Source organism: Tiliqua scincoides, chromosome 3 (assembly GCF_035046505.1).
Source record: "Tiliqua scincoides isolate rTilSci1 chromosome 3, rTilSci1.hap2, whole genome shotgun sequence".
Lineage (NCBI taxonomy): Eukaryota > Metazoa > Chordata > Lepidosauria > Squamata > Scincidae > Tiliqua > Tiliqua scincoides.
This window is the reverse complement of record NC_089823.1, coordinates 163,433,970-163,447,925: the sequence shown is the minus strand read 5'-3', so window position 1 is coordinate 163,447,925 and position 13,956 is coordinate 163,433,970. Positions and strand designations below refer to the sequence as shown.

General features: G+C 38.6%; 1 protein-coding gene across 3 annotated transcripts in view; it reads right to left on the bottom strand.

The window, feature by feature from the left end:
- Nucleotides 1–13,956, bottom strand: part of IDE (insulin degrading enzyme) — a 75,385-nt gene that overhangs the window by 6,632 nt on the left and 54,797 nt on the right. For all 3 annotated transcript variants that reach the window (XM_066619935.1, XM_066619936.1, XM_066619937.1), the window contains 7 exons: nucleotides 11,407–11,517; nucleotides 9,989–10,109; nucleotides 8,640–8,731; nucleotides 5,142–5,253; nucleotides 3,520–3,687; nucleotides 2,406–2,678; nucleotides 1,930–1,991 (listed from right to left, as the gene is read on the bottom strand). In XM_066619935.1, coding sequence (XP_066476032.1) covers nucleotides 1,930–1,991; nucleotides 2,406–2,678; nucleotides 3,520–3,687; nucleotides 5,142–5,253; nucleotides 8,640–8,731; nucleotides 9,989–10,109; nucleotides 11,407–11,517 — 939 coding nt within the window. The remainder of the gene's footprint in view (nucleotides 1–1,929; nucleotides 1,992–2,405; nucleotides 2,679–3,519; nucleotides 3,688–5,141; nucleotides 5,254–8,639; nucleotides 8,732–9,988; nucleotides 10,110–11,406; nucleotides 11,518–13,956) is intronic.

The following is a 13,956-nucleotide window of genomic DNA, read 5'->3' as shown; positions in this document are numbered from 1 at the left end:
TCAGTGCTGGAAAGCACCGACATAAGGGGTTAGGACTGCACCCTAAGCCATCTAATCTACTTGGTATTATGTAGGCAGGGCTGTTTCTTAGGCTGAGCATACTTTTTTGATATTGCGAAAACTAATTTCTAATAAGCTACTCTTTGCTAAACGAACTGGTATTGTAGACTGATTTTCTGGCTTATGAAAGCACTTGTTTCAAGATAAATAAAACTGATATATTTGGGTCCTCCCTGATCCTTGACAATTGTGGTTTGTCAGTGCTTAAAGTAAGTCAACGCATTCCTTCCTTCTTTTGCAACCACGTGTTTCATCCATTCAGTTGTGTCTGACTCTTGGTGACTTTATGGGTGAGAGCGCTTCATGCCTTTTGCAACATAGACACTGCCTAGTGGTAATGGTCTGGCTGAGAAAACTGTGTAGTCTAACAAAAACCCTTAGAAATACAGTGTAAAAAGAAATTAAATTGCAGTTCAGAGGATCAGAAGTACACTACATGGTGAAATAAGTACACTTTCTAGAAATGAACACTGTCTGAATGGTTGATATTTAAAAATTATTTAAGAGCAGTATTAAAACACATGGCAAGAGTGACTAATTTAAAATCAAGCTAGCTATCAATTTGCTAGCATTGCATGAGAAGCTTCATTAACTGAATCAGCTGGGAAAAGAAGGAGTCCAAGGGTGATAGTGTCTGTCCCTTTCCTGTACTGAATAACTCCGTTTTAAAGTACTGCTTTTGGGATCTGTCTGCAATCTTTTCATGCACAACAGCTGAATTTTGTGAGGCATGGCTCTTTCCACTGCCAAGTAACACAGGCCAACTGGATGAATGTGGCTTGTTATGATATTGGTCCAATCAAAGTTTAGGGTTTGGCTCATAAATGTTAGCACAGAAACTAATCCCCAAACATCCAAGTTCACTACAGTGAACAGTAAAACAACTTTTAATAGTAAAGTTCATTTGGCCAAAAGTAAGCATGCTGTAATGAAATCTGCTGTTTAATTGGTGCAGTTAATTTGGCGACAAATGCTTAAAAATGCTTTTTTGTCCATGCTATGGAATAAGATAAAAAAAGCATGAGACAAAATATTTTAACTATATAATTAGCAACACATTGATTTACTCGCTATGAATCATGTTTTGAAGAATTTACATCTGAAGCATCAACTGTATTATGGCAACACATTGCTTTTGCAAAATCATGAATTCTTATCACACTCAGAACTGACTGCAAGGTATAAGGAATTACAGAGCTTCTTAAAATGAATAGTGCAGGTATTGCAGCTAGCTTAACAACAATGGTGGCTGCAACACTTAAGTAAGCCTCCAGAGCAATCCTACATGGTCACTTGCATAATGTGGGTAAAGAAAGGGGTTGGCTTTCTTCCCCACAATTCTGAAGAGCTTTTGGAAAGTGACAACACAATTCTAACCCACAATGGGTTAGAGGTACTGGGTTAGAGGTAACCCACAATTTATAAAGAGGTACTGCTTCTGAGGATAAAACCGGAAAAAATCCTTCTGCTGTATTTTAATTTTGCTGACAGTATCAGCAAATATTAAGGCTTAACTAATTCCCCCGAACATACTCTCTTCGAATTCCAACTGGAGAAACCAAATCCTTCAGGTGACTGAGAAGTAAATAATAGAATATATATATTTTTAATTTGAACAAAGAATTTGGAATAAAAGTGGGAACTGAAGAATGTGCTCATTTATTCCATTAATACACTAGCAGCTAGGCAAGTACACAAACTCATATATCTATATTTGATCTATCTAAATTTGACTTAACATTGGTAACCAGATCAATAATTATCCTCTTTATTTATACATAAATTTATACATATACTGCCTTAGCAGTTCACACAAAAACTTCCAAATGTTTGTTAATGAATACATCAGAAATACTATCTTCTACTTACCTTGTAAAAGTGCATTATATCATCCTTCGTTAGAGTTTTGAGATATGCCACTTCAATGTTATCTGTACAACAACAATATTTATAATTACTCTGCAAATCATACTTCTTATTTATCATCACAGTAGACCTTTGCCACAGAAGATATTGCTAGCTGGAAGCACACGGGCATTTGTCATTTAACCATTTAACAACAATTACAGTATAGCAAAATTATAACAGGTTATAGGAATTCATGCCGGGCATATTTCAGATATGGAATGTGGCCTAACTGGCAAAAATAAAGAAATATAACTCTCTATGTCAGACTTCAATATTGTGACTTTGATTCTAATTAATCTTATACATGCACTACATAAGTGAGTATTACTACTTTTTAATGCACAGTGGCCATGTTAGGTTTGAATGGCTACTTTGGTTAGGCTGTCATCCAGAAATCTGACATGTTCAGTTTTGAAGGTTTTTTCAACATTCCTTACCTCTGTCAAAGTTATACTGCTGGGAAATTATTTCTCCCCAGTATTTGGCGCACTCCGCAGACAGCTTCTTTGGTTTGTCAAGGCGACGAATTGCTAAAGCCTGGATATGTTTCTGGAAAGCTTCATCTGACATGTCTTCTACACACTTCTCCATAGTTTTTAAAAAAGCTTCAACTCTGCTCTCCAAGTAGTGTGGAGGTTTTTCTGACTGGATGATAAATCGCAGCCCTTGGATACCATTAGCACGCCGTGGACCACTGAACACTATGTAACCTTGAGAAAATAAATCCACTTAACCTGTTAAGACATTGTACTCTCTCAGCAATTTGTTAAAAATAGGAAGAAAAGGGGTTGTATTTCTTTCACTGAATTCTGACTTTTAAAGTAAAGTGACTTGAGATCATAAGCACCAGATCTCATCACGTTTTAGTTCTCATTAAGATTTACTGGATTTCAAACTCTGTACCATGAAGAAAACAGTTCATACCTTAAAAATCTATATATCACGTCTAAAGTTCTCCCGTTATCTCTCTGAAATGGTAATTAATATGAGCAGTTGTGACTGTCAATGTTTGAAGGACTCTGAACAAGCAAAGTCACACTTTAAAGCACACTATGTTGTCAAGGCTTGTCCAAAGCAAATCAGCAGCAAAGTCAGTCACACCAGCACTGCTTCAAATAACCTAGTTTCTACCACACAACAGCACAAAACTTACCACCAAATGGGAAAGACTGGTTGCACAAATTGTCCCCTGCCTGAATGTAATTTTAGGTGCCAATTGGAGCTTTTCAGCTTCTTTGTCTCTTGTATTACGTTACACTTCCAAACATATCATATACTGTAAAAGTTATTTTTGCATTGAAATCACTTAATATGAAGTATACTTCTTTTGAAAGCATACATGAAAGAAACCTAAACTAAAACACTGAGTGATAGCAACCAGTTAGATACACACAACTGGACTGCAGCCCATAACTGGTCATCTGCCTTTTTTTTTAACCCACTGATGAGCGGGTTCTCAGGGAAAAGCCAAAGCAAGACATTTTATGCTTATTGCAAAGTTCTTAGGTCTTCTACTAATCTATGAAGAGCAAGTGGTAAGTGAAGGCTCACCTAGTTGCTCCTTGGTGCGCAAGGTATTGAAGCAAGGTTCTGAGATAATTTGACAGAAGAGCTCCAAAAACATGTTCTCTGAGGTGCTTTGCATATCTGTTTGATAATATATTTCTATGCCACAATTATTATGAACTTCATTCCTTTGTTGATAGACGAACCAGCCTCCTTTGAAACAGAAAAGTTATGCAGAAGGTCATTTTGAAAGAAGTTGCTCCATTTTGCCCGTTGCAAACAGATTACATCAGCCTCCTTCAGTTCAATTGCTGTCTACTCAATGTACATTCATGTAGACGAAAATTAAAACCATCTACTTTTGGGATAGGCAACTCTATGGACTAAGGCTGATCAAGCCACTTTGTATTCCATGAATGTATCACTTCAGTTTCCAGGAACATCAATTGATCAGCTGCATAAATACCCCAAACAATAAATACCTCAAACAATATCAACAACTGCTTGGGTAAAGAGCATTTCCAGGTTACAAATTAGTAACTTGTCTAAGTGCTATGCAATATGCTAAGCTGAAACTCTATACATTGCCCTTACTTTTCCCATTTTGCACTACATAATGCAATGAATAAATTCAAGATATATATTTTAAGGTCAAATTAAGACAGTTCATTTGCATAACTATGCAGCATTGCTTTCAATGAGATGGAGCCTTTTCCTCTAATGCCCTGTTCCAAGAAATTAATATCCAAAAAATAATATTATTTTTGCCAATGTACTGCCCAATCCAATGGAAATCCCTGAGCAGTGAAGCAGCGGCACCAGCGCAAGCTATACTGCATCCTGTGGGGGATTTTTGGCTGCTAGAGGTCTCCTTGGGTTAAGGAGACATTTGTCCCCTTGCCCTGGGGTAAGCCCCAGCAGCTGCAATGGGTAAGCTTGGACCAGTGCTGGCAATATTGCTGGTGCAAGCCTGCATTGATTTGTGCAGGTGGATCAAGCCTGGAAAGGGCTTCAGGATTCAGTACACGCTGATGTCACCAATCCTGCTTCCTCCCAGGTCTGATCCACCCAACCCCTGCCCTCCCGCCACCCTGTTCTGCCTCCCTGTGCCTAGCTTACCTGATCTAGTGTGCGTCGCTCCACTAGCTTGTGCAGGAATGTTCTAGCCTTCCTGTGGCACACCTGTTCTGCGCACTGCCACAAAGCACTTTATGGTGCTTTTGTGGCAGCCAGCACCAGTGGAACATGTTCTACTGGCGATTCCTACCAACAGGATTAGGCCTAATAACTTGCTATACCAGTAATTTTCAACCTTTTTCATCTCACAGCACACAGGGCAAGGTAATAAAATTGTCAAGGCACACTATTGGTTTTTTGACAATTGACAAGGCACACTATGCTGTTAGATGACCCTACTAATAAATGACCTTCCCCGAAACTCCTGCAGGACACTTGCGGACCATTTGCGGCACACCAGTGTGCCATGGCACAGTGGTTGAAAATGGCCATGCTATACAAACCTAAAACCAAGTCAGCTTCTAAAAAACAAAGCAAGAGAAGAAATTTTTGCAACAAAAATTGTTTCCAAGTTTTTTCAGATTTTATGCAGTATGGATTTCAGCTGAAAATTAGGTGTTCCATAGTATATATCCAGAAGAACAACTTACTGTCAGGCAGCTGTACTTCTCTGTACCTCACTAACTGACTGGGGAGGAGAGGCTTTGTATGAGCATGCTCAATGAGAGTGTCTTCCACCATCTGCATAATTCCCAATGCAGCCTAGAAGAGAAGAAATTCATTGCAGATTTTATTCAACCCTGGACAATTTTCTACTTGGTAGAGCACTGAAAGGTAACGGATATTAAAGGAATAGCAAAATAAGCAGTGAAAGGAAATGATGAATTGCAACGGATTCGTTGCAAGTATTAAGAAAAACGGAAACGGAAATAATGCATGTGACTGCTGTGTAGTGCACAAAGCTGACAGGCAGATTTCCCTGTGTTTACAAAATTGGAGAACCTTAAAAATATATACATGCATACTCAACAAGTTCCTTAATGTCTACAAGCTCTGATTACCCTGGAATTATAATTGGGATAATTAAAGCATTCTAACACCACAAAATAAAGCCATAATTACTTCCAAAAAAATTATTCTACCTAAAAGTGCATGTAATTAAGAGCACTTCCTGAGACTTCACAGAAGGACTCCTAATAGTTGGCAGTCAAAAAAATATGAGCCAGAGGCCTGAGAATGTTCACCAATGCCCAATCCTTCCTAAAGAGGCAGCTTGGCTCAATTCCTATGCTAGGCTAAAAGATGTTGGAGCCCTTTCAGACCTGTTGGTGCCAGAAAAGCTGCAAATGTTTTTATTGTGCATTTGCCAAGAGGCAAATTTCTGTAGCAGGCTCATTAGGCAAAATTTCAAATTCATTTTTGAATCTCTCCTCCTTACATCTTAAGATTAAAGAGTCTTTTCAACTCCCCAAGTTTTCATTTAGTGAAAATTGTCAAATCACTCCTTCTCCACCTCTCTAGCTTGTGCCTAGTGTCCCACTCCCACTATCATGGGATAGGACTCTAAGCTACTCCCACTTCTCATGGTGTTCTATACAGGTCACTGGAAAACCAAACACTTCTTCTGATCCACCCATTCCATTTTCTACTTTTGTATGCATGGTTAAAGTCTAAGGTCTTTAGCTTTCCTGAAACAAGCTGGGGAGGATTCCATCGTGCAATGCAAATCCTGTAATTCTATATGGTTACATAAACAGTATGTTCTTCTATGTCTCAATGTGATAAAATTCTTTCAATACCTTCAGGGAGTAAAGCCTTATTTTCTGCACTGGAGATCAAAGACACTATTAGAATTAATTCATCAACTAAAAGCTGGTATTAATGAGTAACAAATTCCCAAACTATCTGAAGTTATTGTAGTGAGAAATCTTTAAAACAGAGAATGAAACCCCATAAAATTGTATTCAAATTCTAAACTTCAATCCAAAAAGAAATAAGGCCTTTAAAAGCCACCTGCAAATTATACACACAAAATCTCAAAGGCTTTTGAAAGACTGGCTGTATTCAGATGTGCAATGTCAAACAGTGACTACTACAATTATCTGCTGATCTCTATGTAAGGCAATGTCCTTTAAAATGTGCTTTAAAAATCAAATTCAGAAAGCCAAAACCTCTTCATTTGTACACTTTGGTAGAAAACACATTACTAATCTAAATCCTAAGATAGGTTTAAGGTTTGATTAAACAGTGTTGTTGAGGCCACAGAAACAGGACTCCAATTTTTGAGACGTCAATATAAGTACTTCTTACTCAATTAAATACAATTATTTGCACACTTAAAGTGGTAATTCTACATACTTACCCGAGAGTAAATCCTACTGAACATAGTGGGACTTGTTTCTAATAAACAGGTATAGGACTGCACTATAAGTTAACATGCTTCTAAAAGCATTATAGTTGCAGTGTTCTCAAACTGTGAGGTTGGTCACTCCAAGGAGCTGTAAGCAACTGGAGCCTTGAAGAGGCACCACATTCCTTCTTAGGTTTGAGACAGTCTCTTACCTCATTAAGCCAGGTGACCAAGGCTATTCAACACTTCGGGGCACTACAGTACTGACTTATGACACTAGACGTAACTGGATAGGCTTTGCATTGTTCACTTTTATTTATTTTCTGTGAACCTTCACTGTCCTTACAATTGTGTTTTCTTTTTCTCTTAGGGCCTATTCAGATGACCACTAATTGGAGGTGATTTTTTTAAAATCTGTACACTAGTTTGGTGCACACAGTGAATTGATAGTGCTGTTCAATCACAACATGTACAAATTTGGTATCCCTGATCTGAATCTAAACAACCGGCCAAATTAGACATTAGACGGCCAAATTAGACATTCATGGCCAGGGCAGGTTTGTTCAAGGAGGCCTAAAACAATTTTCACTTGCACAAACTCTGAAGTTTGCCTTTTAGAACTGCCTTCTTAGCCAGACCGTTTTATGCTTTTAAGTGGAATACATTTACAAGAAAACTATAAGCACATAGGATCTTTTCAGGAGGTTCGAAGAAACTAGCTGAACATCTTTATCTCTATTGTCTCCAAACACAAAAAGATGTTCCATTTCAAGCAGAAGATGAGGCACTTTCTACAGTTACAGTGCCTGCAGACTTTCCTACCCACATTTCTGTTGGCTTCTCCTTATTACTGATTCATTCCTTCCAATATTTCACAGGTTGGAATGAAAGCAAACTAATCCTAGCTTATTATCAAGATTACTGTTATTTTTGCTGCATTAAAATAGCCTGGCCAAGTTAAAATCTCTCACAAAGCTGTAGCACACCCATTACCAATCAATCTTTTCTACTGTAAAATGAAAGTCAAATTATATTATTTCCAGCTCATACACATTTCACTCCGGATACAGACTTCATTCTTAACTATTCTGAATTCTTGCCCTCTGTTCAAATCATATACATTAGTTTGTGAACGTAAGTATGTGATCTAGCATACATTATTTTTACAGTTGTTTTGTTACTGCAACTCCACACAGTGGGACTTACTTCTGAACAAATATGCACAGGATTATGCTATGATGCAATTTACACTGCATGATATTTATGCATTTTTGCAGTAACAAGATGACTGTAAAAGGCAAAAAAAATGATTATCTCAACTCAAATATGTAATCTAGAGTATGAAAAAAGCAGCATAAGGCACAATACTGGTGTTCCATCATTTCTGTATTGCATCCAAAATTGATATCCATGTTCACTTCCTCACTACATTATCTTACACGGATTTCACTTCCAATACATATTATACTAAACGTAATGTAGAAAGCATGTTTTTCACCCTCTTCCAGATACACATATTTATTCACCAATAGTGGATAAAGAAACAGGTAAAAGAACCTTCAGAAACACACACTCATTCAAAGGAAACCTTACAGCAGAATCCTATGCATGCTGACTCAGAAGTAAGCCCCACTGAGTTCAAAGGAACTTACTCCTAGGTGTAAAGGAGTAAGCAAACTCTCCCGTGCAAAAGATTGCACTGTGTATGATTCAATAAGCAAACTTCCAAAAGCAAACTCTTGATTTTAAATAGTTATCAGTATTAACCTGCCTATGTTGAAAAGCATATCAAACCAACCTGTTTTGTTATATTGCCGTGGAGAAGAGCTTCAATGTGTAACCGTGACAACAGCTGAGATATAAAGGCCTTGAGGCGGGGAAGAGTGACATCTACAAACAGATATTTAGACAGTTTGAATCAATTATACATGTTTTCCCTTTTAGGGGGAATAAAAACCTACATTATCTGCAAATATCATCATTTGGGGGAAGAGGAAAATTATAATCAGCATTAAAAGGAAACATTTTTTCTTCACAATTATTCATGTTTGGGAACATTTTCAGATCTAACTTGCTGTACTCACTGCATAGTTTGCCTTGCTTAGAAGTCACATGTTGTATGACCCAGATTCCAATATGAAAAAAACCAATGAACTACAATCATGCACACACTCAAAAATAGAAACAGTCATTCAGGTGATGGCTAAAGATAAAGCTTAAGCTGTTCATCACACAAACACTTGATAACATATTCTTATAAGGCCCCTCAACCATCTTGATTGTAAGTATCCTTGAGTGGCAGTTTTAAAGGTTGGTGATCATTCTTATATTTAACAATTGTGCAGGAGAGTTGCCTATTTGGCTCCAGACACACCCAACTGTGCAGAACAAAGCACAACACTGAGTGGGAATGCCATATCTCTTACACAATTTTTAATGCAATGTGCCTTATGGTACGTAGTTGGTATAACCTGTCACACATGAAAACTTCTTAAAGCACCTCTAGAGGGGATTAGAATGATTAATCTTCAAAAAAATAAAGTCACAGGCATTTTATCCAGATTCCACACCTCCCCACTTCCACGTGGAGGGCGCGGAAGATGAGAAGACGGGATAGAGGTGGAAAACTGGAAGGGAAAAGACTGGTCATTGTAAGAACCTCCTTCCTAATGTGTATGGATCAGTAGCAGAGAGGATGTGCAAACTGAATTCTTGGGTCGATGACAGCAAGGTGGAGTAGAGATAGGGAGGTAGGAAAATTTCCTGCACCGAAAATTCATATTTTCCACTTTTCCCTGTCTAACCCCAGTCACCCCATCTATCTCAGCTTCTTGCCTTCCACCTGTGTAGATTCTGTGCCCTTCCTCAACACAAAGGGAGAGAAAATCCAGACCATGCCCCAAATTTTTATTATGCATAAAACAAATTAGATTTCAATTGGGAATCCTATTTTGATTCTTTAACAGTGTTTCATCAGTTTTAGGCATTTAAACCTTGGTTACTTTCATCTTCCCTTTGCAACTTGTAGCCTTGATTTTATTGATAAGGATTTCCTACATTCAGAGACAAAGGAAACAGAATAAAATTTTCCAATCACCATGAAATTAGATGGAGCAAAGATACAGCTTAAAATTGGCAAGAGCTTACCATCTAAAGCTTCTTTTAATTCATCTTTGGTCCAGGCAACTTCTGTCATTAATAGTCGGAGGTAATACATAGCATGCTGGTGTGGTTGTTCAGCTCGAAAGTTGTTAAGTGATCGCATGTACTATCAAGTTTAAAACATCACACAATAATTAAGAAATAAAACTTTATAATATACCTCATTAAATTTTTTCATTCTACATTCAAATTAATTTAATCATTTAAGATGATGATCACATTTGTCTTGGCCTTTAATCCTATCTTAAAAATCCTAAGCATTTTGTTAGAATATGCACAAAAAACCTTCTTCAAATACATGAACAGGAACACAAATATAAATGGGCCACCAGAAAAAGTACATTTAATACAAATTCACTGACTCAACTTCCACACTCTCTCTTTCATAAACTTCAAGTTTATTATTATATACAGAATATAAGAACTGGACAAAACATCATCATAAGACAAGAACAAAATCATCAGCAGGTTCAGTTTTGGCCTCACATACGTTCATAAAACTATCCTACAAATGACAATTTACAAGATAATGTGCTAAAAAAATTATACAGTCAGCAGAACAATTTGAGCCTGGGGTAGAGACCGCCTTCCCTGGGGATGAGAGCCTTCACAATCTTCTAACAAGAGATTGGGACCAGATAATAGGACTACACACCTTTGCCCCACCTATACAAACATGAATTCCCCTTCTATTTCACTACTAGCCAGTCAGTTCAGAAGGAGACAGTTTAGTTTATGTAACTATGGTTTGTCTGGTCATGAATTGGGATTGTTTACTAACTGCAGTTTACATTGAGCAAACAAACCAAGATTAAAAATCACAATCTGAACTCATGGTTTGAAGCTGGCTTGTTAAACAAAATTGAATTTAAATGTGGTTGTGCTTTATGTCCAGACAAGACTCGTTGCTTATTTCAGTGACTGCACCCTCACAATGCTGCTGGTCTACAGAGATGCAATTCCGAATTAGCAGCAAAACAGAGCCACTCTCAAGCGAAGCCACTTTCGCGGGTGCTCTGTTTGTCAAACAAGAAGGTCCTTGCCTTCTTGTCTGCACAGCCACAGCTCGGCTCACACATATCACTCGTTGAAATGCATGGGCTGGAGGTTTTGCCACTTAGCTCTCCATCCTCACCCAACAATGCAAATAGGAAGGGACCACACATCTCATCCTGACTCTTATTCTTTCAAACCCAAAAAAATTCTAGAGTGATAAGAGGGTATGATGTGTAAATAATGGGTACCATCTCATCTCAGTTATGAAAGCCCAGCTGCATGCCCTTTCCTGGTGGTACTGGCCGCTGGCAGTTGCCCATAGGAACCTTGTTTTTCCTATCTGGACAGGATACAGTGTCTGTGCTATTTGTTTTACATGGATCAAAATAAAGTTCCAGATGGCTTACCGCTTCCTTGATAATTTCAAATCTTTTTTCATCAATCTCAAAAGTGGCCATTTTCTCAATAATTTTTTTCAGGAGGATATGCTGCTTGTCGTTGTAACCTTTTACAGAAAGCTACAGGAAGAGGATGCGTAAAGTGTTTGCATACTTCTGATATGGCAAATACACAATTAGATTTGTAGCAACCTTTAATATAATAGTATCTGAAAACAACATGCTTCATGCTAATTTTAAATCCATTTTATATATTATTATTTGGTAGCTATAGCAAGAACCACCGAGCATTTCCTTTATGGTCTAGCAACACCGTTCATAGATTACAGTAACGTTATACATTATGGAAACCACTCAGGAATAAACGTCTTTAAACATTTCTTTCTATTTTTATCATACTACTTCAAAACAGTGAAAAGCAACTTCCCCAACACGGGGAAACATTCTCCTTATTTCAAAAGAAGGTCTAATTTTTCTTCCCTGTTGCGTGGAAGCCAATGCAAAGTATCACTGAGTGCTTTATTTACTGTCAGGACTTAAATGTCTATGAGGGTAAGCAATTATGGAAGTAAAATTACTCTGGAAAACAAATCTTGTTTATACAGCAGAGGAAAGGTTCCAAATGTCAGATAACAGAAAGAGACTGCAAAATCTCATTACGTTTTCTGGGTTTAAAATAAAAAAGGCAGTGTGATAATCTGGGGCAGAAGAGAAGGAATGGTCATCTTTTTTCCAAATGAAAAATGCAAGTTTTCATAAAGACTCAAAAATCTTGACCAAATATAGCCTCCTCATTAAGTGAAATACCGTAGATACTCGCCTATAGGGCAAGAAATTTCTGCCAATTAATCAAGCTTAGATCATCACCTCACCCAACCGCCAAGGTTGCTCAGGGGTCAGGGCTTTTCAAGCAACTTGCAGCAGGAGAGAAGCAATGCAGAGATAATTAGAGGGTTGTTAATCTCCACAGTAATCTCCCTGGCAAGCTCCAGCCAAAGTTAATCTTTTATTCTCCTCTAGAGAAAAGGGCTCAAGGCTTCCAATGAAATCAAGCAAGGCTCATTCCATTTTGCAAATGCTGCTGCAGCCTAGATACATTTTGCAAATGTGTGGAAAAGGTCTGTTTTTTTAAAACACCAGGATGTAATCCTTGTTTCCATTTGAAACAAAGTCCCAGGTTATAGTTCAGTGCACCGCTGTTCTGTGCACCAAAGTGTCCTGAGAAATTCTTGGTGATTGATCACTTTTCATACCATGTTTCCACTTCTTTACTGTGCTGGTTTTCAATCACTGATTCATACATGAATTGATGACCAAAAACTAGCTATTGGTGGGGCTTTCACAGCCAGCTAGCTACCTCTTTCCTGCCTTACTGGCCCTGCAAGGCGTTCTGGAGCACTACCTGCCTTTTTCTGCCATTATTCAAATCTTTTTCAAGTAACCCTAAAAAGTCCTGTTGAGTGCCCCTGGGGGTACATGTACCCCAGGTTGGAACCACTGTTCTACTGGTATGTTGTTGACGTTGCACTTACTCTGATAGTGTTTACAAAAAGGTTGAGAAGACCAGAATTTAAAGAGTTAAAGAATAAAAATGTATCTTATGATCTTTTACTATATTTTTAATAAATTAGAGACTGTACAGTTCTTAGGTAACAATTACGGGTAGGTTATTTTTCACGATCTGGCCTTGGATAAAATCAGAAAAACTATAGTAAGACACCCCCCTAAGTTTAAACCCCCAATTTATCCGAGGGTCATGGAAAATGCCATAATTTTTGGCTCAAAACTTGCCTCCACTTGTCTTGTGAGAGACTTATAGGCGAGTATGTATGGTAGTTTATCAATTTCTTATACATGAAAGTAGGATATGACAAATGTTTAATGCAGTGGTTTTCAAACTAGGGCGTCGTGACGCCCCAGCCTGAAGGCCCTGGCCTCTGCCCCCTTCAGGGGCGGGGCAGCGAGGAGGCAGGGATGCGATCCCTAGGATCGCATTGCTAATGGGGCTGCAGGGCCTGGGATGCACTCATCAGTCCCTGCAGCAGCCATCCTGGAGTGCAGGGAGCCCTGTTCAACCATCTGCAGGGCTCCCCCACCTTCCAAAAGTGAAAGTGAAGCGATTGCACTCCACTTCTGGTTTTGTGGAGGTGGAGTGCGATCACACCACTTTCACTTTTGGAAAGCTGGGGGACCCTGCAGGTGGTCGCGCAGGGCTCTCCGCACCCCAGGATGGCTGCTGCAGGGATTAGTGAGTGCATCCCAATCCCTGCAGCCCCGTTAGTGATGCGATCCTGAGGGGATGTGTTGCTGCCTCCCCCCCGCCCCCAGCAAGACTTACTGCCATTCAAACTCTCTCTGAGAGTTTGAAAACTGCTGGTTTAAGGTATCATACTGCTAGGCATAACATTATTGGGTTGATTATATACATAAGAATCCTAAGTGGAGTGGGTCTATTGGACAATCTTGCAGCAGCTGTGCTGACTATTAATGTTTCCAGTCTCAATTCAATGTGCTTGTCATGACCTTTAAACTCCAAATGGCTTAGGCCCAGAATACCTG